The sequence below is a fragment of the Tribolium castaneum genome, chromosome 2 (assembly GCF_031307605.1).
Source record: "Tribolium castaneum strain GA2 chromosome 2, icTriCast1.1, whole genome shotgun sequence".
Lineage (NCBI taxonomy): Eukaryota > Metazoa > Arthropoda > Insecta > Coleoptera > Tenebrionidae > Tribolium > Tribolium castaneum.
Genome location: NC_087395.1, coordinates 26,353,477 through 26,381,292, shown reverse-complemented (window position 1 = coordinate 26,381,292; position 27,816 = coordinate 26,353,477). Strand labels below are relative to the sequence as shown.

The window sequence follows — 27,816 nt, the reverse complement described above, 5'->3', positions numbered from 1 at the left end:
ACCACTTGAAATTATTTAAATCAAGGTCCATCCACTCGTCGAATGATTTGATAATTCTTATCTGGAAACATCTGGTGATGATATCATGCAAATTAATCGGCTGTCTTGTGCATTCAGTATTTTTAACAATGATTTAATTAAAGATTGAAGCCACATGTGTGATTTATGGGGCCACCAATAATACATTCACTTGGAATGTTAAAAGAGTGGCGTAGCGCCAATCGGATTGTATCATTTTTTATCGCAAACCGAGCCGTTAAAATGATAATCCTGTCCGTTTTTAGTGTTCTTACTTCGATAAAGCGATAAAACGAGCTTTTTGCTTAAAAATAAAAAGCCGCCCCCTAATCTGGTGACTTTAAGCGCTTACGTGTGCAAGCCTTCCGCCAGTTGACATTTCATCTGTTATGTAGTTAATTGTCAAAAAAATATGGAAAATAGTATCTCTCTGAAAAAACCGTCACCCCTTGGCCAAAAAAGCACCGAAATGAAGAAACCATCACCTAATCATTAACACCCGTTCTAATCTCGCATCGATAATTCCGCCACTCGTCCATTTTCAATTAAAATTTACCGTTTTGTTTTGACGTCGACGTAATGCAACTGTAAAGTAATGGTGGTAATAAGATGTTAGAAATTTTCCAAATGTTTTTGTTCTTGTTCAAGTCGAAATACCGTCGAAAATGTTACGTGTGGCAGGCTTTGTGTTGTGCTGTTGTGGTTTTAAATGTTTGCTCTCTTGTTAAGGCCAAATGTGCGGATTGTAGCGGCAATGGGGTGTGTAAAAATGAGACTTGTGTGTGTTACGACGGCTGGCAGGGGCCCCAGTGCCAGTTTTGCGGCGGAAAAGTGCGGTAAGGGGACACTATTACTCGGTCTAGTCGGCTGGCTCCATAGACATATACCGCAACAAATGTCAAGAAAAAAATTAATTTTTTCCTTGCTTCAGTTTGGGTACCTCCACCGGTACCATTCACGACGGCTTGGGCAACTACTCTCTCAGCGTGAAATGCTCCTGGTTGATCGACGCCCCCAACACCTCCATCACCCTCCACCTGGAGGAGTTCGCCACGGAGTGCGGTTGGGACCACCTGTACATCTTCGACGGCGACAGCGTGGACTCGCCCCTTCTGGCCGTCTTCAGCGGTCTCATGTACAAAGGCGACTACAACATCCGCCGCATCCCAGAAATCGTCGCTTATTCGGGCTCCGCCCTCGTCCATTTCTTCAGCGACGATGCTTTCAACATGTCTGGCTTCAACATGACCTACCGCCTCAACGCCTGTCCCTCGAAAATATCGGGGGTGGACTGCAGCGGCAACGGCATTTGCATTGATCAAGTGTGCACATGCAACGGGGGCTGGACGGGGGTGGCATGCCACCTTCAAAAATGCCCCGATAATTGCGGACAACACGACGGCAGAGGCCGCTGTGAGCCCGAATTCGGGTGCCGGTGTGAAAGTGACTACAAGGGGGACGATTGCAGTCAATACGCCCCCAGTGGCTATTGGGAAACGGTCAATGTTGAAAGTTTTGTGCCTCCGGGATCGGCCTCACATGGGGCTGCCGTGTGGAGGGACTCCATGTACGTCATCGCCGGGGAGAGCTACAGTCGCAGATTTATGCTCTATGTATACGATTTTAACGGTAAGTCGCGCACGCCACTGGAAACAATGTCGTATCCATGGAAACAGTGTAATTGTATCCATGGAAACAACATCGTAGTCATGGAAACAGTTAAAAAACCAGTGGCGTTTCAGGGAACGTCTGGGAGACACCATACATTTCCGAAAGTCCCTCCCAACGCTACGGTCACTCGACCGTCATCTATGGCGATAAAATCTTCCTCTATGGTGGTGTGATGGGTAATCGGGGGCCCACGTCCGAAGTGTGGGCTTTTGATATTAATGCCAAAACTTGGGAGAATATAACTGTGAAAGCAGTGGCGTGCAATTCGAGTGTGTTGATGTGTGGGCCGTTGAAATCGGCCGGACACACAGCCACTGTGATTGAGAATTCGACCAATCGGAAAGCCGATCGTATGATTGTTTTATTCGGTCATTCGCCACATCTTGGCTACTTGAATACGGTCCAGGAGTATTATTTTGGTACACGGGAGTGGCACATAGTTGCAACTAAGGGATATCCGGTCAAGGGTGGCTATGGACATACAGCCACCTGGGATCCCTTGACTGGGAAAATTTATGTTTATGGAGGAGTGGTTTCGGAAAATGAGTCGGCTCAAGTTTTGAGTAAAAGTCTTTATTCGTATGATCCCAATACGCGAGTTTGGGTGTTGTTGAAGGACGCGCCTTCGGCTCGTTTCCTCCACACTTCGACTTTTATTTCGGGGGGTTTAATGCTAGTTTTTGGGGGAAATACCCACAACGATACGTTGCACAGTTTCGGAGCAAAGTGTTACAGTTCGGAGTTTTTGGCTTATGACGTTACGTGTGATACTTGGCAGGTGTTACAAGTGCCAAAGGATATTCACGCTGATTTGGCTCGTTTTGGTCATTCTGCCGTTACTTTTGAGGGTTCGTTGTACATTTATGGAGGGTTTGACGGACAAATGTTGTCCGATATGTTAAAATATACACCCGGGAGTTGTACAAATTTTATCACTTCCAATGAGTGTTTGAGTAAGAAGCCCGGAGTTAAGTGTGTCTGGGATATGCGGAATAATTTTTGTACGGCCATTCAGAATATTCCGGTGAAGAATTTGACGGTTCAATTGGATGGGTTGATAATCCGGTGTCCGGAATTGAGTCGTACGATGATTACGCAAAGTTTAATCCAGAATGAGAATCGTTGTGAGAAATTTGAAGATTGTTTGAGTTGCGTTCAAACGACGAGCGAGTGCGTATGGTGTGGAAATTCCTGTATGCACAACAAAAAATGTCGAAATAGCTCCGAGGCCAATATTGCGAAATTGGAACAATGTCCGCTCGATCCTAGTCCTATTTGTAAGCAGCTGCACACTTGCTCGGCTTGCACCTCGCAACCGTTCTGCAGGTAAGCGGCAGTCTTGATGATACGGAGACGAAACGAGATACAAAATCGACAAAAAATTGAATCGTTTAATTTAAAATGAAAAATTCACTAATCAGTTAGAAAAAATGTTGAGTTTTCCACTCTTAATAAGCTGTTAAAAAAATTATTTACTATTGAGAATTTAAGGCTCTTATCTTGCCTATTTATTTTTTTGTTGGACTCTTGCCCACTGTTATACAAATATTTACAAGCATTTTTCGACGTTTTATTTGTATATCGTTTCGTTATTCTTAAGGCAAATCGCTCAAGGTAAGTTTTTAGATGGCGCTTCGAGCACGCCAAATGCGTGACCCACCCCTTGCCTTCCAACGTAACCGCCGCCGCTGCGGAACCCATCCAATGCCAAAAAGTCTGTTCCGAATACAATTCCTGTCTCAACTGCACTCAGGAGGAGTGCATCTGGTGCCAGAACGAAGGCCGTTGCGTTGACAAAAACGCCTACACGGCCAGCTTCCCCTATGGTCAGTGTCGCGAATGGACAACCGTTGGAAGCAAATGTCGCACTCGAGGCGCAAACGAAAACTCCCAATGCAGTTTCTACTCCACGTGTGCAAAATGTCGCGATGACCCCGCTTGTGGATGGTGCGATGATGGGTCCAGGACAGGTCTTGGCAAATGTATGCCTGGAGGATATGCTGGTCCAACATTACACACTCATTCGCTCCCTTCGTCCACTTGTCCTCCAGATCGGTGGCATTTTACAACGTGTCCGTTGTGTCAATGTAATGGACATGCGAGTTGTATTGCGAATTCGAGTGTTTGTCTACCGTGTCAGAATCTGACGATGGGGACGCAGTGTGAGCATTGTGTCAAAGGGTATTGGGGGAATCCCGTAAATGGGGGAAAATGCCAACCGTGTGAATGTAACGGGCAGGCGACGCATTGCCATCCAGAATCGGGCAAGTGTTATTGCACGACAAAGGGATTGATTGGGGATCATTGTGAGAAGTGTGATGCCACTAATCACTATAATTCCGACCCGATTAACAAGGATTCGTGTTATTGTAAGTTTTTCACCTCGTAAAATCACTCAAAATAACAACTAACTTTTTATCTGTTAGTTTTTGCCAACATTTCAGTTGTCATTTTTTTTCAGACGATTTAACAATCGACTATCAGTTCACCTTCAACCTGTCGAAGAAAGAAGATCGCCACTTTACCCAAATAAATTTCCGAAATTCCCCGATTAAGGCCGACATCGATGCCGATTTTTCCATAACGTGTTCCGTTCTTGCCAAAATGAACATAACAATAAGACGTGGTGGTTCAAAGGAAGAGAAGCCGATTTATGAAGATTTCAATTGTACCACTTTCCGGACGAAATTCCCTAAGTCCGATTATAATTTCGGTGTTGAGGATAACATCACCTTGACCACGTTCTACGTTTATGTTTACGATTTCCAGCCGCCACTTTGGATCCAGATTTCTTTCTCCCAGTACCCGAAATTAAATTTGCAGCAGTTTTTTATCACTTTTTCGTCGTGTTTTCTCCTGTTGTTGCTTTTCGCTGCGATTTTGTGGAAGATTAAGCAGAGGTATGATATGTACCGTCGCAGACAGCGACTTTTTGTTGAGATGGAACAAATGGCATCGCGTCCGTTTTCGCAAGTTTTGGTCGAGTTGGAAGTGAAGGAAAAGCTCGATTTTGATAATATTTCGGTGATTGATTTGAAGCGAAAAAAGCGCGATGCCCCAAGTCCTATTGCACTTGAGCCTTGTTATGGTAATAAAGCGGCCGTTTTGAGTCTTTTAGTGAGGTTACCGACGGGTTGTGAGCCTTACACAGTTAAGGGCCAGTCGGCCGGTTTGGCTATAGCTAGTGCTTTGGTAACGCTGGGGAATCCCCGCAAAATGAGCATCGATCAAGTGAAAACCGAAACGAAAAGTGGAAAATCGCGCAAATCCCAAAGTCAGCATCCTGATAGTTGTCTTTAGTTGGGGTTTTTTGCCGTACTTATTGGTCCGAATTTGTGATACGTTTTTCCAGGCCATGGATTTTTTTAATAGCATTAAAAATGACAAACATGAAATAGTTATTGGTGTGTTTAGGACGCCACTTGTATTTCGAAGCAATTTTAGCAATATTATGATGACTAACTGCTTTTTTTAAAATCGCCTCTTTTCCTCCTCCATTTGTTTGTGTGGTGAGCTTTTTTAAGACGTTTTAATGAGAGACTGAACATATTTATTGTTTTATACTATTGATATTTTTTCATCTGTTGATTTTTACGGTAATGGGCTCGAATTTTATTTACTCATCGGATCGACTAGTCCTTGAATCATATAATGCGGTCCTGATCTCATTACGTACACTTTACTCAAATTTTAGGAAACGTGTATCCGTTTTCAACCCGTCTCATTTTTATATCAATACATTCAACTTAGATGCAACATATTTTAGTAACTTTCCATTTTATTTACTGCCATGTACCTATTATATTATGTACAATTATTTCTATTGTAAATAAATCATTAGTTATATGTTCTCTTATCGGACAATCTTCTCATTATACCCCAAATCCAACAATAGTTATTTGCATAACGTATTGTGAAAATACCATTTCACATTTGCAACACAAGCACAAAAAGTTAAGTATAATATTTAAATTTTATAGCGAATAATAATAAAAATAACTAATGTTTCTTACTGTTTTATTATCTCTATAATTAAAATTGAAAAACCTGTTTTACTGGTTGTATAATCAGCAAAATTGTAAAGAACTCTTCAAATTCCTAAAATCCTGATACTGGAACGGGTTTTCTAGACCCGCGTTCGTGTCACGACTGTGCCATCTAAATAAATAAAACGCAATCCGATACGCACGTTTATTACAACAAACATCAATAAATAGAAATAACACGAGCCTTAAATCCAAACATAAAAAATGACTAGACACCAGTTTCCGAGTCTTGCGGTTTGGTGATTTTGAGCAAGGGCGTGGAATCCGCCCAGGGGATGACTTCCTCACACTCTGGGAATTTGGTCAAATCGACCAAATCCTGCTTCCTGGGGCTAGTGGGCGCCGAAATCGTGTGAATCACCGGTCGGGGAACAGCCAACGAACACAACATGGGAACACTGTAACACGTAGGTCTGACCAGTTTAACGTTTTTCTCGTCTTTGTACAGCATCGAAAGCTGCGATTGGGCCAAAGTTGCAGCCGAATTGGCTAAATTTTCGATACACGGACACGAAGTGCTGGACGTCTTCCAGGCTTCGCTGCAACAGTCGAGCGAATTCTCAACGAGCGAATTGGAGGATTTTTTGCACGGACTATTATCGGAGATTACTTCCAAAAAATTGGAATCGCTTTTTTTCTCCAGGTTGTCACCACTGGCGAAACGCAGTTTTTTGGGGCTCTCGAAGGAGGAGCACCGTGGAAGGGGGCTGCGCACTATGCTGTTTTTGTTTTTGAGCGAGCTTCGCGTGATTATGAAGTGACCATTGGTGTTTAGCGATTTGGTCTCGGTTTTTGTGCGGCGTTTTGAGCGCTCTTCCTTGCGCAAGTTACGGAAATAGGGGTCTTCCCCCAAAAGCCAGTACGTTTGTTGTTCGCCTTTTCCCTTCATGGAGACCATTCCGCGCTCCATGAGGTTGTAACCGCCCAGTTTGTGCAAAAGGTCTTTGCATTCCGAGCTACAATGAATCTTCAAAGCTGTAATTTTTTATTTTAAATTTAAATGACGCTTTTGGAATTGTGACCTACGGCTTCCTGTTGATTCCATGCGGCTTGCGGTGTTGACAGTGTCGCCGAATAAACAATATCGGGGCATTTTTAGACCGACGACACCCGCGCACACTGGGCCTAAGAAAAATGTTTAAAAAAACCATGGCAAATAATAATAATAAAAATATTTGTAAGCAGTTCGGGAATTACTTAATAAAACGTAAAACCATTGTCAGTTTTTTACAAACACGTATTTCGTTTTGTTTGTTTTTGCAATGGAATTTATTGCAATAAAAATTATGTTTTTATTTTCCCTCTTGTGGGAATTAAAGAAAAATAAAATAACAAGAAGGGTGATTTTATTTAATTCGATAAAAATAAGAAATGTTTTCGTACAACGCGTTAGTTTTTCCTTACCCGAATGAATCCCAATTCGGAGCATTAATTTTTCCGTGGGCCTATGCCTGATCGTAAACTGTTTAACTTCCGCTAAAAGATGTAAAGACATGGAGGCAATTTCAGCCGCATGTTGATTGTCGTTGCGAATTGGAAGCCCGCTGACCTAAAAATAAAAAAATAAACTGCAGGTCCAGCTGTTCCTGACTGCTAATAAATCAAAGGAAAATTATTTCGTACCACCATATAGGCATCTCCGATTGTTTCCACTTTGTAAACGTCGTAATGTTCGATGATTGAGTCGAAACAAGTGTAAAGATCGTTCAAAAAATCGACAACCTTGAGAAAATTTATAAGAAAAAATAATAACAACACTCGTGAAATCACCTGTAAGGGTGTGCTTTCGGCCGACATCGCTGTAAAGCCAACAATATCGCTGAAATAAATTGTCACACAATCGAAACTTTCAGCTTCGACTTTGTTCCCCCTTTTCAGCTGTTCGGCAACAGGCCGAGGCAACATTTCGTATAACAAAGCCTCTGAAACAGGCTGAAAATGCCAAAGGTGCTGAAAAATCACAACTCACCTGTTTTCTTTTTCTCTTCTTGTAATTGATCCGTGCGCTCGTCCACCAACACCTCCAAATTGTTGGCGTATTTCTCCATCATCGCCATCATGTTGTCGAAAATGTTGGGCCTCCTATTTTTTTTAAATTAATTAAGAGCGAAAAAATTGATTATCGAAAAGAAATGCTATAGAATAATTTTCTATGAAATCGCATTTTTACTTTCTTTCGATGTAATCTTTAGAATTTCGCAAGTTTTTCGATGTAAAAAAATCTTCGATACTTTTGCTAGGTTTAATAGTTAAAAAAATAATAAAAAAATCGATGTTTAACTCTATGTTAATTATTTCATTTGATACTAACATTCCCTTGCGTAGAGGCCTAAGTTTGGCCCTTATGCTCTTAAAATCGGGCCGATCTTCGGGGTTTTCAGCCCAGCACTCCTTCAGACAATCTCTCACAAAATCGAAACTATTTTCTAGCGCTTCAAGTGGCGGCCTGAAACTGAAATTCAGGCCAAATTCGCGCAAAATAACTGAAATACCTAAAGGGTTGTGGTCCTGTATTGTGTATAATTTTACTGAGAATTTCCGGATAGGATAATTCCGTGGTCCCGAAAGGGCCATGTCGGCTATGAAGCTCGTACAAAATGATCCCGAACGAGTAAATATCCCCTTTTTGGGTCCCTAACTGTCCCGAAACGAACGACTCTTGCAATCGGAGCAATTCGGGAGCTTTGTACAGTAATCTGTAGCATTTTTCCCGGACTTTTGCCGGATCTTTAACTCCGGGCTCCTCCGCTCCTTTCTTGAACTCACGTAGGCCAAAATCGGCCAATTTCACCACCCATCTCGAATCCACTAAGCAGTTGGCTGAATGCAAGGCACCGTGAAATCGGACGGGGGAGTCATGAAGGTATATCATGCCCTAAATTTACGAAAATTGTGTTTTTGTCCTTTTGACTCGTTAAACCTACCCTTAAAATGTCCCCGACTAGAGAAGCGATGAACATATTGTCGAGTTTGACGTCGTCGTTCTCTAGGATGTCCTAAATATTTTTTTGGGGGGTGGTTTTTCAAGGGTTGTTAAACTCACCTTAAGACTGCCTCTTGTGCAATATTCGGTGACTATGCAAATGTTAGGAGGGTCGGTGCAAGCGCCGATAAAAGCGTTGAGATTGTCGTGACGGAGGTCGCGCATCTGCACATAACAGCTTAATAGGAAATCAAAGATAAATTTCCGAAATCGAAGGACGGAAAGTCACTTTTTGTGCCCTCTGATTGAGTGAAAGACGGGGATTTTCCGGCAATTTAGTGCGAGAAAATTGGAGAAAAATACGACACACGTAAAAAGTAAAACACGAAAAAAATTCGTCTTTGAATTATTTACTAAACATGACCCATTTTTGCATTTCCGACCCGAGTTTATATTCGTTTGGACCAATTCCGCCAGTTGTTTGTCATGACCTATTGAGTTACGATTTTATTACTCAATTGAGATTTTCCATGTTACTAGACCCGGGCAAAACCCGAAAAAACAAGGTTACAGCAGTTCTAAGTAACATTTTTGGGACTTATTTACAGGATATATTCTCTTACTCGGGTGGAAGGGCCGAAAGTCTTTTAAAATGCGGTCAGTGCTTTATTTAATTCAGGAAAAAATCGAGAAAACTGAAAAAAAATTGGAGCTCTTTGAACATTGAACAAAAAGCGAGTCAAATTAATTGTGTTAATCGTTGTTTAAACAAAACAACTAAAAATAAAAAGTTGTCAAAAACCGGAAAAACCAGGCGAGAAAACATCACGAAATACTTAAAGTTATTAAAGTTTGCTTTAAAGCGCCTCATTTAAACTTTCGAGTGCGTTTTAAATTCATTTAAAAGTTTGTATACCGACCATTTTAAGTTCCTTCTTCATCTCTCTGGTGATATCAATGGATTTTTTATGAACCTTCTTAATAGCGAAAACGCGCCCTTTGTAAATCCCAATCTGGGTAAAAATGGTCGAATAGCGAAAATCAGCATCGGGATTAGAACTGAGCGATACTTGACTGGTCCTTATCAGCGGATGAACCGACTGAAAATAATCGAAATAAAAACACCGCCAAACAATCCCTGCTTTCACACAGACTTACTCGGGTTATTTTCGTCCCGGCTTCTTCATTGATTTGGATGTCTTTGAAATCGACTTTCCACAGCAGACTATCGAGTTCCTGTTCGTATTTCCAGTTCCGGTAAAGCACTAAGGAGATCACGAGGATCACCAGGAATATGCCGCCGGTGACACCGCTCGTTATCTCCATAGTATGGGCTTTATTTCAGTTAATTAATTCATCGAAAAATTCAATATACGTACTGATGCATTTTTCGCCGCGAAAACCGCAAATCGGGGCTGCGATTGGAGGCTGACCTCCGACCCAGTCTATTGTATCAGTCAGGTGAAGAATCTAAGGACAGAAATTGCGCCAAATCAGCAATGAGCTGACATTGAAACAAACCAGCTCAGCAGTAAAACAATACAAATAAAATTGGTAGTTTTGTGCTCGCGTTAGTCGCGTTAAGATGAAATTTTTTCAAATGTCTCTGCTATTATTAAGTGCCGGACTTTTTGATGTAAGTATTTTTTATCATAATTGTTTACAGCCGCCAAACTGATTATTTTGGCGGCTGTAGAAAAAATACTGTTGGTATTTCGTGTTCATACCGAATTTTTAGTCAATGCTTGGCGGCTCTAACGTCATACCCACCAAAGAAGAACAAGCAAATTTGCTAACAAACGTCCAGGAAGTGTTTGAACAAGTCAAAATCCTAGTCAATGTAGAGGCCAATTCGACCGACAAATCGGTGGTTTGTGACATAAATAAAATGGTCGAAAGGGCTAAAGACAAACTGGAGCTGGTCGAAGAACTCTCACTCACCAGTAAATCAATAACACGTTTTTTTTTTAATTTTTATTAAGTATGTTTTTATATTTTTTTAGAAATGTCTTGCACGAATAACGCCGTTTGCATGCTCGACTCCAAACAAACGATTCAAAAACTGACCGAAGAAGGGATTTCCGCTTTGAAATCGTGCATCGAGCGAGGATCACAGGATGTGTCCACCAACTCTTTAAATTTGATGAATTCGACGGTGTTTGCGACCGAATGCGGTCAAAATTTACTAGACACGCTGTATAATTGTAGCAGGAAGCCGGGATTGCAGGTAATTTCCTGCTACAAGGATGTGATCGCAAAGGACGTGGCTCCGGTTAAAAGGATGTTATTGGGTGCGATTGAAGCGCACAAAGAGGGACATTTCAGGACGATCGAAATTCGAAATATCGCCAATGATTGTGTCGACCAAATTATGGAGAAATATCAGACGAGGATTGCGAAAGTTTTGGGCGATGCGTTACGTTGTACTTGATTTTTTTTTAAATAAATGTTTATAAAAATACCTACTGGTAGTTTGGAGTCGGTTCGTTTCAAGGCGAAGATGCCGACGGGGAAGAGGCCGAATTTTTCGTCACCGGTGCTGGTTTTGCGGGCGATTAGAGTGTAGTTGCCTTCGGCGTCTCCGTTTTCGTCCATATAGACGATATATCTGCACAAATTGAAAATTGCGGCTCACGAATGCATTTTTCGTGAAAAATAACAATAAATTTGGAATTCTCTGACCAATTAGAGGCCCCCCAGTGACAGTCAGTTGTGGGGGCTCTAGCGACAAAAAAAATTGATTACTTGCCTGTAATTTTGCGATTTTTGCACCAGATTCAAGCTTTATGACGAGCAATTTCAAGGGAATGGAACAATTGCCCTAAATTCTTATCCATATGTGTAAAAAAAACTCAAAAAAAGTGTTGCATAACCTCAAAAAACAATACAAAGTTTGAAGTTGGCAACATTTTTTGCGCTGTTTTTTACCCACTTTTTTGTCGGAATTTTTAAAAAATTGGCCAAATTATACTAAAATACTAAATCTATTTGTTTTTTTAATGTCAATGTTTAAAATATCCGTGGATTGTTTAAATTGCAGTAATTTTTAAAGCGGTTTTTTTTTGCACTGATTTATGTTGGTGCCAGTGGTTTTTGCGACTGTCATTTGTTCATAAAAACGCGTCGGTTTTTTAGGCCGTTGTTTGTGTTTTTTCCCTAAATTTTAAAAAAATACCGTGAAAAAAGCCGTGATTCGCATAAATCTATTGACTTTTTGTGGTTAAAATTTAGAAAAACAGGCGGATTTGTTTAATTTTGAGTGACCGTTGAAGCGTCGGTTTTGGAGTGATTTTGGTGTTTTTTCAAATTTAAAAAAATATAACGGTAATTTACGTAAATCCTTTAATATTTTATTAAATAATCCGCAGATTTGTGTGAATTAGAGTGGTTTAAAATTAATTTAATCCATTTTTCCCTCGCATTTTTCGTTTCTGTGGTTTAGGTTGGTACGAGTTTTCACGACAGTTAATTGTTCGTAAAAAAGGCGTCGGTTTTGTGTGCTTTTTAGACAGTTTTTTTTGTGTATTTTTGTCTAAATTTTTAAAAAATACCTTATAAAATGCAGTGATTCACTCAATTCTTTTGACTTTTTGTGGTTAAAGTTAAAAAAATTACGCGGATTTGTCTAATTTTCGGTGATTTTTAAAGCGTCGGTTTTCAACGTTGGTTATGGCGTTTTTTCTCCAGTTTTTAAACAAATTAACAGTAATTTACGCATTTATTTTGATTTATTGTTAGAGCTTTTAAAAAATGCGCGAGTTGCAGTAGTTTTTTCCATTTTTTATTTTTTTCACTTGCTTGGTTTAAGTTGGTAAGAGTTTTCGCGACAGTCAATTGTTTCAAAAAAACGCGTCGGTTTTCGAGAGTTGTTTTCTTTTTGGTCAAAGTTTTTCAAAATTTTATAAATGTTTCTAAAAAAATTTCTAGAAAATATGGGGATTTGTTTAAATTTGAGTGAGTTTTCGAAAACGCGTCGGTTTTCGGGAGTTGTCTTTGTGTCTAAACTTTTAAAAAACTTTATAAAAAGTGCAGTGAATAATGTAACGCGATTAATTTTTTGTGAAAGTTTTAAAAAATACGCGGATTTTTATCAAAAGTGTGTTCTAATTAAGTTGGTGTGACTTTTTTTGTGAAAAATACTGTTTTTTTCTCTTGTGAGTGACTTTTAAATATTTGATTCATCCAATTTCGTCTAAAAACAAAGTTTGGGGTGTAGAGCTTTGGTTATTTTGAAGATTATGGCGTTAAATAAGGTAAGTTGCATGCTTTGGTTTGGTGTTTGTATCTTAAGCTTCGATCAATTGTTTCAACAGTCACCTTTGATTTTTTTTAAAATTGAAAAAACAACGAAAATTCTTATTTGCGTGTAACAAGGCGGAATTTTTCATCAATATTACACAAGTTTATGCGTGATTTCATGATCATGAGTCCTTTACGAACGATTTAAAAAAATATATAATTTTAACGAGTGCTTTAATAAATCCATCGGGCATGTTTCAAATAATTACATTGCGCCCGATTAATTAAAGTCCCAATTAAATTTCTCAAAGGATGTTCGTTTAATTAAAATCACTTCAGAGCGAAACAATAATATTCTCAAAAAAATATTACTTACCCCATTGCACTCTTATAATGCGTCTCCTTCATGTGGTCAATTATATCCGTACCGTTCCTGGGATTCCCCCCTTCGTCCAAAACTTGAATCAAAGCTTTGGCGTAAAGGTGCACGGCGTCGTATAAATAAGCCGCTTCAGCTCTAATCTGTAATTTTTTTCTCCACATTACTTTGCTCTCAATCGGCGCAAATTACTCCGGACCATTGGTTTCGGGAGCAAATGTTGCAATTGCATTGATCGACAAAGCAATACAAATGCAAATGCAAGGGTTAAAAGCAGAGATTACGTTTGTGCACCAAATTGAGTTTTGGGTGGTAGAGAAATTTTTTCAATTGGAATTGTTTGTCTAATTTGCCACTCTGCTAAACTTGGTTGTGTTACCAGAGTGGCTAATTGTCTAAAGGAACTATTCTCATGTAGTTAACTGGGATCAGCAAAGTTGGATGGATTCTCGGCATTTTTGGGTCAAAATTTAACTCTAATTAATTAATTTTTAAGGCATTTGGTGCTAATTATGAATGATTACTTGGTGGAATTAAATTTGAGCTTAAATGTCAATTATAGTAATTGTTGCACTTTCAGCGTCCGCATCATTTCATTACGTATCGAATGGTCGATCCTGTTTCAATTAATTTAATTAATTAAATAAATGAAGAGCTTTGCGTTTGTACACAATTCATCACAAAACAAAAGGTTCACTAGTCAATGCAAAAACGGATTAAATCCTCTCAAGTTCTTAAATTTTATCGAGTTTATCTGTGAATGCGTTAGTTTTGCCTCTTTTTAAAAATCCAAAGCGTTTTTAACGAGAATTTACTGAATTCATTCCAAAATTTGCTACAAGATGTTTTCTATAAATTCGGGAGAATTTTTATTAAAAAAATTACCTATAAATTCGGAATATTTTACCTAAACGAGTCAGAAAATTGTAAAATTGGTTCTGTAATGTGTTTTTTTTCTTATTTTATTTTGCTTATTCAGGGTAGTTTTTTATCCAGAAACTAAATTAATTTAGAATTTAGCAAAATAAGGTAAATAATTGCTAAATGAGGTCTGGAATGCACTGTGTCTTCGCTTGATTTGGAGCATTTTTCATTGAAAACTGTTTTTTTGTCTTCTATACTAAATTAGAATTGTTATGCGTTGAAAAACTCACAGGATTCAACACAAAAACAGAAATTTACAAAATTTGAATAGAAATTGCGTTATTTTGGCTTGCTTTTTATAAATTTAAGGTGATTTTTCATTACAATTTTTGCAAAAACAATGTTAAAAATACTGAAATTTGGGGTAAAATGCGTTACTTTTTATGAATTTCGGAGAGATTTTCATGAGAAAGCGTCTAAATTTGAAATATTTTGCTTAAGCAAGATCGAAAATTGCAAAGTTATTATGTTGGTTTGCTTTGTTTTTCTGTATGTGAGTGTTTTTTATTATTTTTTTTTACTTTATTCGGAAGCAGGACGGAATTGCGTGTTTTATTTAGGAATAATTTTTCGCTTGTGAAAAAATCCCGTGTAATTCTTTCAAATCGCGAAAGTTCGCCTAGTTTGTTTGGCTTCTGTCGAAGCTTAAGTGCTCTATCATTTTTATTGTCGAGTGCCCTCGCTTAAAAAATTCCCTCGGCAGAATGAAGTTCATATTTTCCGGCTTTTAGTCGATCGATTTCGAATTTCCCGACATTATGAATACACTAAACTATAGCTCTTACCCGTTTGGATCCGCCGACGAAGATAAGAGGATTCGGAAAATTAAACGGTGGCTTTTCCATATAAGAATTCACAAGTATTGTGAAGTTTTCGAAGCCTACCGGACTGGACGGAACCACTCCTAGATAATTCCTGAAGGCTTTTTGAGCCACCGGATCAGTTTCGTCTCGAAGAAGGCCTCGTAAATATTTCGATGGATTCTCGTTGTCGTATTGTTCGATATCCACACCCAGGACGAAATACTCGCCTGAGAAAACGGCGTATTTTTCATGTAGAAATTTATTGCAAGACACAAAGGACGTGACAGCTTTACACAACTAAAGAGGATTAATTGATTGTTCCATGAGCCAAATTTTAGCCTTGACCGGATAATTTCGCTCCAGGAAATCACACCGGAAGCTGGAGCAATGTCCGGATATGTGATTTCATCAATACGAGAAACCGGAGCGTTTGCCTCTAATTCAAAATATTTTTTTAACTTTGTTGCTCCCAAAATTTATGTACAAACTTGGACCCGAGAAAAAGTCATTGTCGATATGAAATCCAAGTTTTTAAAATATGACTCGGTTTTAAAGTTTTTGAGGACGTTGCCTCTGCAATAAATCCATTACTTACAAACCTTTATCGAACAATTTCTTCTCTTCCATTGCCACCATTAGTCCCAAATGTTCGTAATAGTGACCCAAAATGACGAAGACTGGAACAATTAAGCGGAATTTACTAGCCAAGTTTACACCTTATCATTATGCTAAATACATTGAATTATTGTTTAATTTAGTGTAAGTTGGGCCAAATAGAGGAATAAATTTTACGATTCAACTTTATTGTACACCAGTTCATTCTCCACATTTACTAAAAGGATTCCTTGCAAGCAAATATATTACTTTTGGCAAGATAATAGCAAAATAAATTGCGGATTTCACTAAATCACAAAACATGTACAAAGTTTTTACTCGCATAAATCGCGAAACGAAATTTTTAAGTATTGTTCCAGTTGCGGGAGAGCAAATACAGGCTGTTCCAGCCCAGCTTAGTTAAGTTGGAGTTTTGATATTTTGTAGATATTATTTATATTCATATAAAAAAACATTAGGGACATGTAAGAAGAAAATATTATGTTGACGTCATAATTTTTTAGGACAAAAAAATTCCTGAAATACGTCCTAGAGTATAAATAACGTCTAGAAAATAAGTCCAGCTTTATTAATAACTGAGCTACAGAAGGCGTGAGCTGAGCTGGGCCACCATGTAGAATGTACAGTAAAAAGAAGTTGTGGCCGTTGCGCGATATTGGGAAATATATAATAGAGTTAACGTCAGACGAATCGGAAAATATTAGAGTTCAGTTATTACTTTTCAGTTTGGATGAATGAGAACGTCATTAGGTTGACATCGATGTAATCCAGTTTCAAATCGCCTGCGACGTGAGAACACTGAATAATTTTCGCGCAAAAATACTCACTTCTGGTGTCCCTGTAGGTCTGTTCGACCAATTTATAGAAAGGGTTCTCCCCGTAGCCGTGGTGATAAGGAGTGTCCCAATATTTCGTCGTGATTACTGTAATTCCAGCCGAGGCTAGAGTTTGCAAAACTATGGTGGCAATATTTCCAAACTCAAAGTCCGGCGATTTCAAATACAATAAAACCACCTAGAAAAGCATAAAGGACAAAATTTATTAAATTCCTCCGACTTACATGTGTCCAATTAAATGCAACGAGAACAGATGCCACCGACTTGGAAATTTGTGTATCAGGTGGTCGTGTTCTTGCAAAAGTTGGAAATTTCGTTTTGTCGGAAGTGGCGTAATGGGTGCAAAACTGCAAAAAGTAGAAACAGCTGCAAGCGGAAATCTCGGTCTTTTTAATCAAATGCGACCCTTGTCACAGACGAACAACAGCACGGTCAAGTGACTAATTAGCTCCCGATCGCAGATAATAACAGACACAAAGTAAAAACCCAGTCATTATTTGCGACTTTGGGGAAGAAACCGCTTTGCTTCGTTGTAAATATAATCCTTTTGGGGCGTAATTGTCGCTGCTTTAGAAAAATTCAAGCGTTAGTTCTTTGAGGGGATAATGTATCCAGGAGTTGCTATTTTTTTCTTTTGCTGTTTCTCCCTTTATTCAGCGAACATCTTGTTGATTGAGTTGTTTTTATCGAGACAAAAGGTCGGTAAACAGGCGATACACGGATGCGGACGGGTTTCAAAAATTTACGAATCTTTGTCAGCACGGTGCTTTTATCTTAACCAAAAATTAACTTAATGTATCGACCGGATTTTCTATTTCCGAGTGACACATTCACGCCTGTCTGCACCCACAACACGTCTATATGTGTATTTCGTATTTCATTTAATAAACTTTTCGGAATTTTAAAATTTATAACTGACAGAAGAGATATAAATATTTCATGTATAAAGCGACGTCTTTCCCTTGCACGAGTGAATTCAAATTTAGTTTTACAAAAAAATTAGATGAGGCAATTGTGACTTGGGTCACGTGGTGTAAACGATTCCTCCGTCCGGTGTAATTGCCGTGAATGAGATAACAATTCTCTTGAAATATTTCCTCTTTGGAGGTTTGTCACGTCAGAGCTTTTGATTGTTTTCGGACTTTTTTTCGTCGATAAGAAAACACGCAAAGCTCGTGTCGAGTGATTAGTGCGAGCGTTGAACTTGGCCCAAAGTTCGACACGATATGAAACTTGTAAGCTTATTTATAGAAAAAAAGAGAGTTTTGTCAAGTTCAGGTGTCTTAGAGGGATTTGTGCTCTTTGATAATCTACAGTGTTTGAACTAATTTTACGGTTTATTAATTTATGAAAGATTTGCTGCTTTATAAAGTTACAAAGCGCGAGAAATGAAAATAACGAGTTTGTGGTAAAGGATTACGTTTGAATGCAATATTAAGGAGGATTACTGTCTTGCAAGCTCAATTTTGTGAAAAATTATCATCCTCGAACAAATTATCGTCAAAAAGAGTTAAAATTAATTGACGATTTTAGTCGATATGCAAAAATTTGTCCGCTAGAAGCAAGAATGAAGTTGGTAAATTCATAAATTTGAAAATTTAGAAAAAGAGAATAGTCTGAAAGAAAGCCAAGAATAATTCGTTCAAATCATAAAATTAAAGAAATTTTGAAGAAAAAAGAACATTTGGCAGTACAGCTTTTATATGGATTCAGTTTAAACAACTTTGCCGAAGAATGCAAAAAAATTGAGTAAAAAGCTAGTCCAAAGATTGGACAGAGAAACTACAATAGTAATTTGGACAAAACGACACAATGAATTTAAATTCTACAGCCAACATCATCAAAAAAATTTATTGAAAAGATTTTAAAGGAATTTAAGACGAAAAATGCAAAACCTTCGAGGATGTCTGTAAATTCTGGCTACTTTAAATTAAAGGATTGTAAATTATTAAGAGATAGTCCAATGAAACTGATTGGACTCAAGTATAAAGAATTCTCGGATATTTAATATTTACCAAGTCAAGCAAACTCAAATTGGAAAATTTAGGAGAAATAGAAAATACTTTGTCTTCAATTGAAGCTTCTGAGGGATTTTAGCAAAAAAACTGAATTGATAATGTTTGGGGAACTAAAGGAAATTTTACATTTAGTAACAGAAGGAAATTTAATTTCATAAAAGATTTATGGAAGAATAAAGAAAAGCTTTTTAATATCGATCTGTAGAAGTAGAAGAAGTGTTAATACTTTGACTTCAAATTTTCTGCAAACTTTCGCGATTTTCTAACCGATGTAATGTTGAATGAGCAGTTTAGATTTATATTTAGACTGTGAATAGCTCCGTGGCCTGGGCGTAATATATGGAATCCCACACAATTTAGATAACAGCTTCTATGCTGCGAGGTTACCTTATTTGATTTAGCAACGTTCTAGCCCCGGACATTTTAATCACAGCAATTCAAACCGAATTATTTTTTCTTACGTATGAAATCATGGGTAGATTGAAAGCCGCCGCCATGAAAGCTTCATGTTCGCAGGTTTCCTGCGGCCCCACATATGCCGACACATTTTTCGTCCACAAATCAGCCGTTTTTTGTACACTTATCACTTCCTCTCCGTAGGTTTCGGCCACGATGAAGTCGAGTCTGTGGCCACGTTGGCCGACAATGCCTTTGTTCACTTCATCGACTGCCAGAGATATGGCCCCAGATATGGTCAGACCAGGTCTGGGGTATTCCAAATCACCAGGTCTCCTCTGAGAACCGGTCAAATATCCAATTGTGAAAGTTTCAGTTGCGGTCTCAGTTAATGCCATTGCGAGAATGACAAGTAGGAGCATCTCACTGACTGGAAAAAAATAGCCGCACAATTAGTTTACCTCCTGAAAGTTTGATTTTTCAGGAAATCAAAGCGCTAGGGGAGAGGATGGAAAAGGGGGCCCGCTGGGCGTTTAAGTGGCACTCCGGTGTGACGCTAAGAGGGTGACCTCATGCAGCTTTGAATTTTTACAAGGATAAGAGCGTTCGAAAATTCAATAATTGGGCGAAAAATAGTTTAGTGGCATCTAATTTAAATGCAAATGATTAATGATTATAAACAGTGACGCAATTTTCAGATTAAAGCCATGTTAATTGCACGATTGGGTTATGGATTTATCCGGCGTTAGTTTCACTGATATTGTAGTAAAAGCTCGAGCTTTATGCACCGGAATTTTTTTCCCGAGTTAAAGCAATGAATATAAAACACTTCAAACTTGTGGTTTACATATTAAATATTCCAGTTGCGAGTAAATTGTCAGGCGCAGATGTTCATTGACTCAATAGATGCAATAACAAGCTTTAGTAATTTTTTCGTGAAATTTATTTCAATTATCGCAAACAATTAATTGTGCAATGAGAGCTTTATGTCATTTTGTGTATTAATAATTGCCAAATTAACGATAAATCATCGATAATCTGACAGGGTTTGCGTCTATAACTCAGTCCACATTCGAAATGGAATTAATTGCAAACATCTGTGGATTAATTTAAGTTTTCAAGTTAGTGTCCAGTTGTTTAAAATTTCTTTTCGCTTCGTCGGCTTTAATCCATCACACTCGAAATTTCATGTTCCCTGCGTAGGTGGATTAAATTTTCGCTCAAGAGCTTTTTCTCCATGATTTCACCGAATTTCCTCCATAATTCCAATTTAGTTTAATTATAAAAGTGCAGCGATTGAGATTTTATTAGAATTCCAAGCATTGTGAGTTGTATTAAATTAAATCTCCTCCTAATATTTTTGGCTTTGAAATTCCGAGATGTATCAGCTTCCAAAGGAAATTTTTGCACCTAATTCAAGTCTAGACTCGTAAAAGCCAAAAGTATTGTAAACGCGAGTGGTTTCCGTATTCCGTAAATCGTCTGGAAAATGAAGCTTGGCAATAAAACGCCAAATTCGTAAATTTATTCCGCTTTATGATTAATTGAAAAACTAGACTTTATGGTCGGTTTACTTGCAACAAGACAAGTCTTCTTATCGGCTTGCAGCAACCCTTCCTTCGTCAAACATTTACGGTCAACAAGCCGGAGTTTGACTTTTCAGATGCAGGAAAATGTATTTATCTTTGGATTAAACGACCCCACACTGAAACCATTCCGGGATTTATTCGGCCCTTAAACCGTCTCAATTAGCACATTTCATGATTTTTTAAAACCAATCCACTTTACTGAAGCTGAACCGCATTTTCTATAAACACACGTATTTTTGAAATTTATTCCGACAAACACTTGGCGTTTTGTAGTTTACATTCTTCGGACGGAATTTCCAATATTGCGGGGTCTACGACTGGCAACATTTTAAATTTACTCAAACTGCGTACACATGTCACATTTGCATTTTTCACAGACTAGATATTAATTGTGATAATTCAAGCAGGAGCTTGAGCTAAATTAATGGAGACAGTTATGCAAAACTAGAGCGTATTGTTCAAGGGAGACAAATTAATTTAATTGGACCACTTTGACAACTAGCTAAATAATTAAGTGCTCGTAATTGGACAATTTTTTGGATTGTGTGCAATCTCGTGAGAATTTTTCGATCGATAAACCCAACTAAGCGAATACTGCTCCTGTTCTACGGTGCAACATCACAAAGCTAGTTTTTATTAAAACACACGAAAAATTTTTGGTTGGACAGCCATTCCATTTTAACGGACGGGACACTTTACACAAATTGTTAGATTTTATTTTCAGTTTTTACGAACAGTAGGAGTAGCAGAAGTGATTTTTTTTTATAGGAACTTAGTACCAGTCAAATTTGCAATTACAATTCGAGCCACATTTTTAAAATTTGAAATACGAGCAGGAAAAAGAAGAACAAACTGATAACGGACGGGACACACACACATGACGGACGGGACAAAAAAATTGTGTGTGAAAATAGCTCCAAAAAATTTATTCGGGCAGCTTTTAATTATTAAAGACTTTAACAATATAAAATTAGACAGTGGAAATTATTGGTTTTGTTCAACAACGTAAAAATAACAACATTTTGTGTTTGCTACGACGGACGGGAGCGATTTTTTCGAAATATTTTCAATTAGGTAGAATTTGGTTAACAAATAACTGGAGCATATCTGGGATCGTTTTAAATTAGATTAGTGGTGGATTAGCACGTCACCAGAAAGTTCTGGAAACGGTTAAGTTGTCGTAGTTAGACAACGATTTATTACGTTTTGCTCTCCAAGGGTCTCGAAACTATGCTAATTGGAATTTAATTACGAATCATCGAAAGAATTGAATGAAACTTGTAAGCTTGTGGTTTTAATCGCGTGTTTACTACACTTTAGCTCGACTTGCATTTAAATTCCTGTTTACAAATTCACGACGAGTTAAAGTTCTAATTTTAGACTCCCACATGACAAAGGATTGGACTACAACATAGATAACTGCTGCATATTTAATGAATTTATTAGAATTTTATGTATCAAGGAGTTTCCTTAAAGTGCCTATAACGATGATTTAAGCACTTTTAACATTATTCGCTAGAAAAGTGCTCTATTACAGACGAACATAAAAGTTAATGCTCGACATTTTAAGACTGGACGACAATTAGTGTTAATACGCTTTGTAATTTTTAATTGAATTGCAAAGCACTCGGGTTATGATTGTAAAAATTTTAGTTTCGCCATAAATAAAGTGGATGTCTTTATTTACATTTTTTTACGAGAGTGCCATTGGGGCTGAAATATGACCTAATTTATAAATATTAGACCTCAACTAAACCGAATATTTTAACTTCTTTGTTTTCCGCCGATTTATCAACCGAAAATCCCCTGATTTATACGCAAAATTAATAAGAAAGTGGAGCAAGCTCGTGATTTTCTTCGATTTGCGATTGACGAAAAAGTAAACTCGTTTAATTTGGCTTTGTTTCCGGCAGTGAATAAACAATTCTATTTGGGATTCGGCCAAAAGTAATTTTGGGCGGAAGTGTAAAAATTATCAGTATTTGGGCTGATATTGGGCTTGTTATGTCGTAACTTCCGAAATAACCGAATTATTTCGTTACATTTAACCCCAAAACGCACAAATCTCGTTTAAGCAATTCATTCAGGGGTTAACACCTGACTTGAAAAGCTTCTTTTGTTGGTAATCGCCCCATTTCTTCCACTACATTTAAGTTTTGCCAAAACTTGAATATCATAGATTGGATGAGAGAAAAAAACTTATTTTAAATTAAATTCTTGTGTAGTTTATGCAATAAGGGCGTTCGCACTGTTTTATTATGCAAAGATGCTGTTTTGGGATTCGGATGCGATCTTGGTGTAAATGTTTTGTGAGACCCTTTCCCTTATTTGTAACGAAATGGCTTACATAACTGAAAAAATTCTAGTGATCGGTGAGTTATTTATTTAGTATTCAAACGTTGTCAGCTGACAACAACAGTAACTTATCCTATAACGTGATTTATCACGTCCATTTGTTTGAATGAAACTTGCATTAACTGCATACATAATAGTTTTTAAGGCGGAAACTGCTGGAAAAATCGGCATTTCTCGCGCTGTTTCACATTTTTCCTAATCTAAATGTGACGAGTTTTAAAAGCAACGAATTCGCGCATTTTATTAATATTTTACATTGTGATGAGACTTTTGCTACAAAATTATAAAAACAGGGCACGTTTCTTTACTCTTTATCAGAATTCTTCTCATGCAAATTGGAGAAACAACAGGATGCTCTCTCATATTTGAAAAACCCAAAGATATTTGGCTTTAATTTTAGCTCGTAAAGGATTGGAAACATGTGCACAAATATTTATAAAATTATTTTGACTGGTTGTTTAATAAGGCGCGGTGACAACACCCATGGTATTTAAATTGCCCATAAACGTACCATTGTCTAGCCGATATTTTCACTTGTTACATAACAAAAGTGGAGTATTTTAACAAAATTGTATTCATTCACCTGTGCTATCACACTTTATCAAATAATTTGACCCAAATTCAATTGTGCATCTAATTAGCATATGTCGGTATTATTTATGTACAAATAAAAACGAAAAAACAAGTTCTATATAAGTTATTCGATATTAATTAAATGCCAGAGGGATTTGGTAAAAGATTTGTGATTATTATTATTACAGGAGAAAATATTCCATGATTCAGCGACACTTTCAGTTTCAATTTTTATTGCCAATTACATAATTTGAAAAAATGAAATTTCCAAAATTTTATCGGCAATAAAACTTTCCAAAACGAGTGACTTTATTTCCGGAATTTTGAATTATTCGGAGTGTAAATAACGTTGGAGGATTTACGATTCAAAAACCCACAAATTGTGCTAAAGCCATGATTTACTGAATCGATGCGAAATAAAGTGATGAAAAATTTCATTTTTGATTTATGTCTAAGCGCTGTAAACACACTGTCGTAAAGTTTTATTTGATCAGGAGTTTCCAAGTCTCGGCCACTACTAGAATAATAATCTAAAACACAATGTTAATTAGAAACCTGTCTCCTGTATTTAATTAAAAATGTTTATCTGAGCTGGGACGGCTCATTAGAGACTGCGTCTCCAATAAACTTTAATCAATCATTTCCAAACTAATTAGTTTGAGGAAAAATGAAAAAAATCCCATTGTGAGTTTACAAACTTTCACTCGTCGTCAAAATCTTAAAACCTCTCATTATTAGAAGAAAGCGACTAATTTGACAGAATTGGAACGGCATGATTTAAGGCCACATTTACAATTAAATGAATTTTCTGACTCACCCACCAATGATTTTTTTTGTAATTTTTATCGAATTGATTTAAACTGGTCCACGTGGCGGAGGACTTGTACGAAAACGCGTCAACAACCGACGAAGGATTCGAATATACTGGCGCTAAAAGGCGTCGTTTTACTGGCGCTGATAAAAATTGTTCAGATTGCGCACAACTTTCGGAACAATTCCTCTAAGCTACAATTTAATGAATAGCGGTGGTTGAGCTACAAAAATAAAGCGAATTTTACTCCGGGTGTATTATAATAAGGATTCAGCTCACAAATGCGCAAAAAAATGCAGATTAAGGACCAGTGAAACAAAAAGGACAATGGCGATATTTTAATTTCTGGTGTGTGGATTAGTGGCAGTAAAGCGGATTGTATATTGATTATCTCTAATTAAGTTAATGTAGTGCGTTAATGAACTGCCGTTTAATGTTATCTTTATGGTCCAAACAATAATCAGTATCTTCCGGAACGACTCAATAAATCTGCTTTTGGTCCATTAGTAGATTTCAATCTTGTGGAGATTTGTGAAAATTCAACCCGAGTGAAATTAACCCAGTTGTGAAGAAAATAGGTGATAGACATGAAAACGTTGAACTTGACTGGAGGATGGTTGGGTAAAACTTGCGCAATTTGTGTTTACAGCTGTTTTAATATTATTTGGACTGAATTTGTTAAAACCCGTATCGAGAGTTAAATTTAGAAACGGTTTTGTTTGCCGATGACTTGAATTTTAATTTGGACACCAACAAACAAAATAATTATTTCGGTGGTTTAAGTTTGGGAAAAGAATTGTCATATCATTGTAGACGCAGTTCCATAAAAGTGGGATTGTTGAAATCTTTTCAGAGGACATTAAAATCTATCGTTTGGGAATTATTGGCTCGATTACCATACTGCTGATTGTTTCGACAAGAAAAAAAGAAATGTTTTTGGGATTAACCCAGATTCCACCAAAAGTCAATTCCCTCTAAAGGATTATGTACATTGAAAAACTTTTAGCATATTTTTAAAATAATCACAAACCATAAACTTGCTATTTTATGGGAACGTAAAACCAAACATTGTATAACCCGAATTGAGATTTTATTAGTTCGATACTTGTTTAAAACTGTGTAAATGATAATATGACCCAATTTACAACTTTGTACGTGCTAAATGTATGTTTTTATTGTAAAATTTATGATTTGATGTGACGTTTTAAACGATTTGTTTTATCAGTAGGTAAACAGTTGTTACACGTGTTTTAGCAGCAAAATAAACCAATTTCTATTTGTATAACCAGAAATAAAAAATACACCTACAAGTCGTTTCCTAGCAGGAGAAGCAGTTTTCTGATGGCTTGAATTTTGAGTTTGTGGCCTCGCTACTAGATGGCAAAAAAGCACGTGTGAGTTCATACTCTGAATGGTATAATTATTTATAATACATATACAGGGTTCCTAAAAGAATGGATACAGTTAAATATTATAAAAACCATTCATCAAAAGTTACTAAAATTTGGAATACGCTTAACAGTATATAGATTCTATTGTTTCAGGTGCTTATCAAACTCAAACATAACTCAAAAATTTAAAGTTGCTAAAAAATGTGTAAGAAATTTCTGCGAGTCTTGAATAAAATATGGAAACAGCTTTCTTTTGGCAAATCTAAGAAGAAGCAGTTTTCTGGTGGCTTACAATATGACTTTGTGGCTTCGCCACTAGATGGCAAAATATCTCTAACGTGAATAGTGAAACAAATTTTTCTCGCCTGTTCTTTCAAATCCTCAAGATTCGTTCTTTTATTGAAAATATATCCACTCGATGTCAGGCCAGAGTTTTATGAAAATATCGATTCTCTGTTCAAGCTCTTTATTTCCATAACTGAAGTGTCTTAATTATTTGTGGTTAATAGAAAGCTCGTTTATCTCAATAAAGCTTGTGATATATGTTGGTAATTTGGGTCATTCCGGAATAAATTTTCAATGCAATGGTAATTCAGTCACAAAACAAGTGCATTTGCGTGGATCTTGCGGTTGAAACCTCGACCGAAGTGCAGATGCTTTGTATTCAAATGTGGATATCGTTTTGCCCTTTGAGGGTTTAGGATAGAACGGAAAACGATCTCTATTTTATCAGTGCTGTAGTTTTTTTCGTCCGCGTATATAAAATTCGAAAAGTTTTCATATTTCAACCTTTGAGCGGCTTATTTAGCTATCCTGGAGGAATAAACCCTACCATATTTCTGTCTTTCAAAATCTACAAATAGAAACGTATTTTATTTAACTCCATTACGACACGAAAATATTCTCCCATTTGGGTTCGAAATCATGCAAATATTTCACTCTTCAGAGAGTACCTACATCTGTTTCAGAAAGCGCTAATATTTCAGCAAAGTGCATTGTCTTCGCTCGCTGTCTAATGAAATTCGACGAGAATTATCATCACATGCTTGCTCAAACGTGATTATTCAACCACAACAAACGATCACGGAAAAAATGTTTTATTTTTAGTCTGGAAGAAAGAGTATTGGACGTTGGCTCTTAACACCATTACTCGTGACACTGTGGTCGATTCTGGACATTTACAGACGATTTGTGCCCACACTTTCTTTTTGTAAGGCGAGACGAAGTCTGTTTGGTTAGGTCGCCTTTGTTTGGATGCTGTTCTAAACGCCAGCGAAATTATTTCGATTAAAATAATTATCATGAAAATGGAGCTGGGGATCAATTCCGACCATAATAGGGCGCTGTCCGTCCTCAAACTATCAGCTAATCTATTTATTAAACCCGATTCTGTTTTCCTCCTCCAATTTTAAGCGATTTTTTGCTCAAAATTTCCAAACCTGGATTTCCTCGTCCTTTTAATGAGAAAAGCGCCGAATGATAAAGCGCTCAAATGGCAAAAGTTGTGTTTGCGACTAAAGCAATTTGGAGCATTAACCCCTCAGTGTCTGAAATTTGTCTTTGTAAAAAACTTCAAAGTCCGGTCGTCCCGGAACCGGAACAGGAACATTGCTCATATCTACCGTCCGCCATAAACCGTTGACAACCAGAAACATTTCTTATCCCGTTGAAAAGGCTTCATTGTTGTTGACACAATAACTTTCTAAATGTTTAATCATAGATGAAAGAAATCCGAGCGTGAATAGGGCCGCCGATAAATTAGATCCAGGTTTTTGTGCTTGCAATAAAATGATGAATGAAACGTACCTAGAGAACGCTAGTTTTACAAAAACACTCTAATTCGTGAATTTTTTTTACACGAAAACAAAGTTAGTCGAGCTGAAATCCTTTCAGAATCTTTCCATTTACGTCGACACTCAGCGATGATTTATCTCGTACCAGTTTCAGAAGAGAAAAGTCGTTTTATTGACAATGTTCTGTTTGAGCTTTGATGGGGCGCTTATTTTTTACACCGTGTAAACAATACGGCCAGATATAGATATTGATTTGTGGCGTCTTTTCCAAGGTGGATAACGGGCCATTGTGGACATTACTTGTTTACTATATTCCACCCAAGATTAATCGTACTGACGCAATTTGTAAATCTTGCTCGTTCATGCATCAAGCCAAATATAAAGCCAGGATTCATCTCAGACCGTGATTTATCTGCTTAACGAGAGATATTGCTGC

General features: G+C 37.4%; 4 protein-coding genes across 5 annotated transcripts in view; 3 read left to right on the top strand and 1 right to left on the bottom strand.

The window, feature by feature from the left end:
• The first annotated feature begins 277 nt into the window (after positions 1–277).
• dsd (distracted) lies at positions 278–5,545 on the top strand. 2 transcript variants are annotated; one of them, XM_965247.5, is made up of 5 exons: positions 278–854; positions 950–1,647; positions 1,761–3,015; positions 3,316–4,058; positions 4,151–5,545. In XM_965247.5, exons 1-5 carry the CDS (start codon positions 628–630, stop codon positions 4,987–4,989), a joined length of 3,762 nt encoding a protein of 1,253 aa, XP_970340.2. In that variant the 5' UTR covers positions 278–627; the 3' UTR covers positions 4,990–5,545. The 2 variants fall into 2 exon arrangements, with proteins under 2 accessions (XP_970340.2, XP_064211170.1); XM_064355100.1 differs by having other exon boundaries at positions 281–619.
• A 321-nt stretch (positions 5,546–5,866) lies between these two features.
• LOC658966 (uncharacterized protein) lies at positions 5,867–24,328 on the bottom strand. The gene is made up of 21 exons (XM_015983667.2): positions 24,207–24,328; positions 18,934–19,298; positions 16,679–16,801; positions 16,446–16,632; positions 15,603–15,680; positions 14,986–15,230; positions 13,274–13,419; positions 11,125–11,266; positions 10,038–10,128; positions 9,817–9,992; positions 9,579–9,758; positions 8,779–8,883; positions 8,660–8,731; positions 8,228–8,610; positions 8,047–8,181; positions 7,705–7,817; positions 7,506–7,657; positions 7,359–7,457; positions 7,140–7,284; positions 6,762–6,860; positions 5,867–6,710 (listed from the first exon to the last, which is right to left on the bottom strand). The coding sequence occupies exons 2-21, from the start codon at positions 19,288–19,290 to the stop codon at positions 5,944–5,946; spliced, it is 3,795 nt and encodes a 1,264-aa protein (XP_015839153.1). The 5' UTR covers positions 19,291–19,298; positions 24,207–24,328; the 3' UTR covers positions 5,867–5,943.
• LOC107398675 (uncharacterized) lies at positions 10,143–11,197 on the top strand. The gene is made up of 3 exons (XM_015983673.2): positions 10,143–10,294; positions 10,397–10,601; positions 10,662–11,197. The coding sequence occupies exons 1-3, from the start codon at positions 10,244–10,246 to the stop codon at positions 11,087–11,089; spliced, it is 684 nt and encodes a 227-aa protein (XP_015839159.1). The 5' UTR covers positions 10,143–10,243; the 3' UTR covers positions 11,090–11,197.
• AstC-R2 (Allatostatin C receptor 2) overlaps positions 12,454–27,816 on the top strand; it is an 82,990-nt gene continuing 67,627 nt past the window's right edge. The window contains exon 1 of the mRNA XM_015983453.2: positions 12,454–12,911. The gene's annotated coding sequence lies outside the window, so the exon portion shown is untranslated. The remainder of the gene's footprint in view (positions 12,912–27,816) is intronic.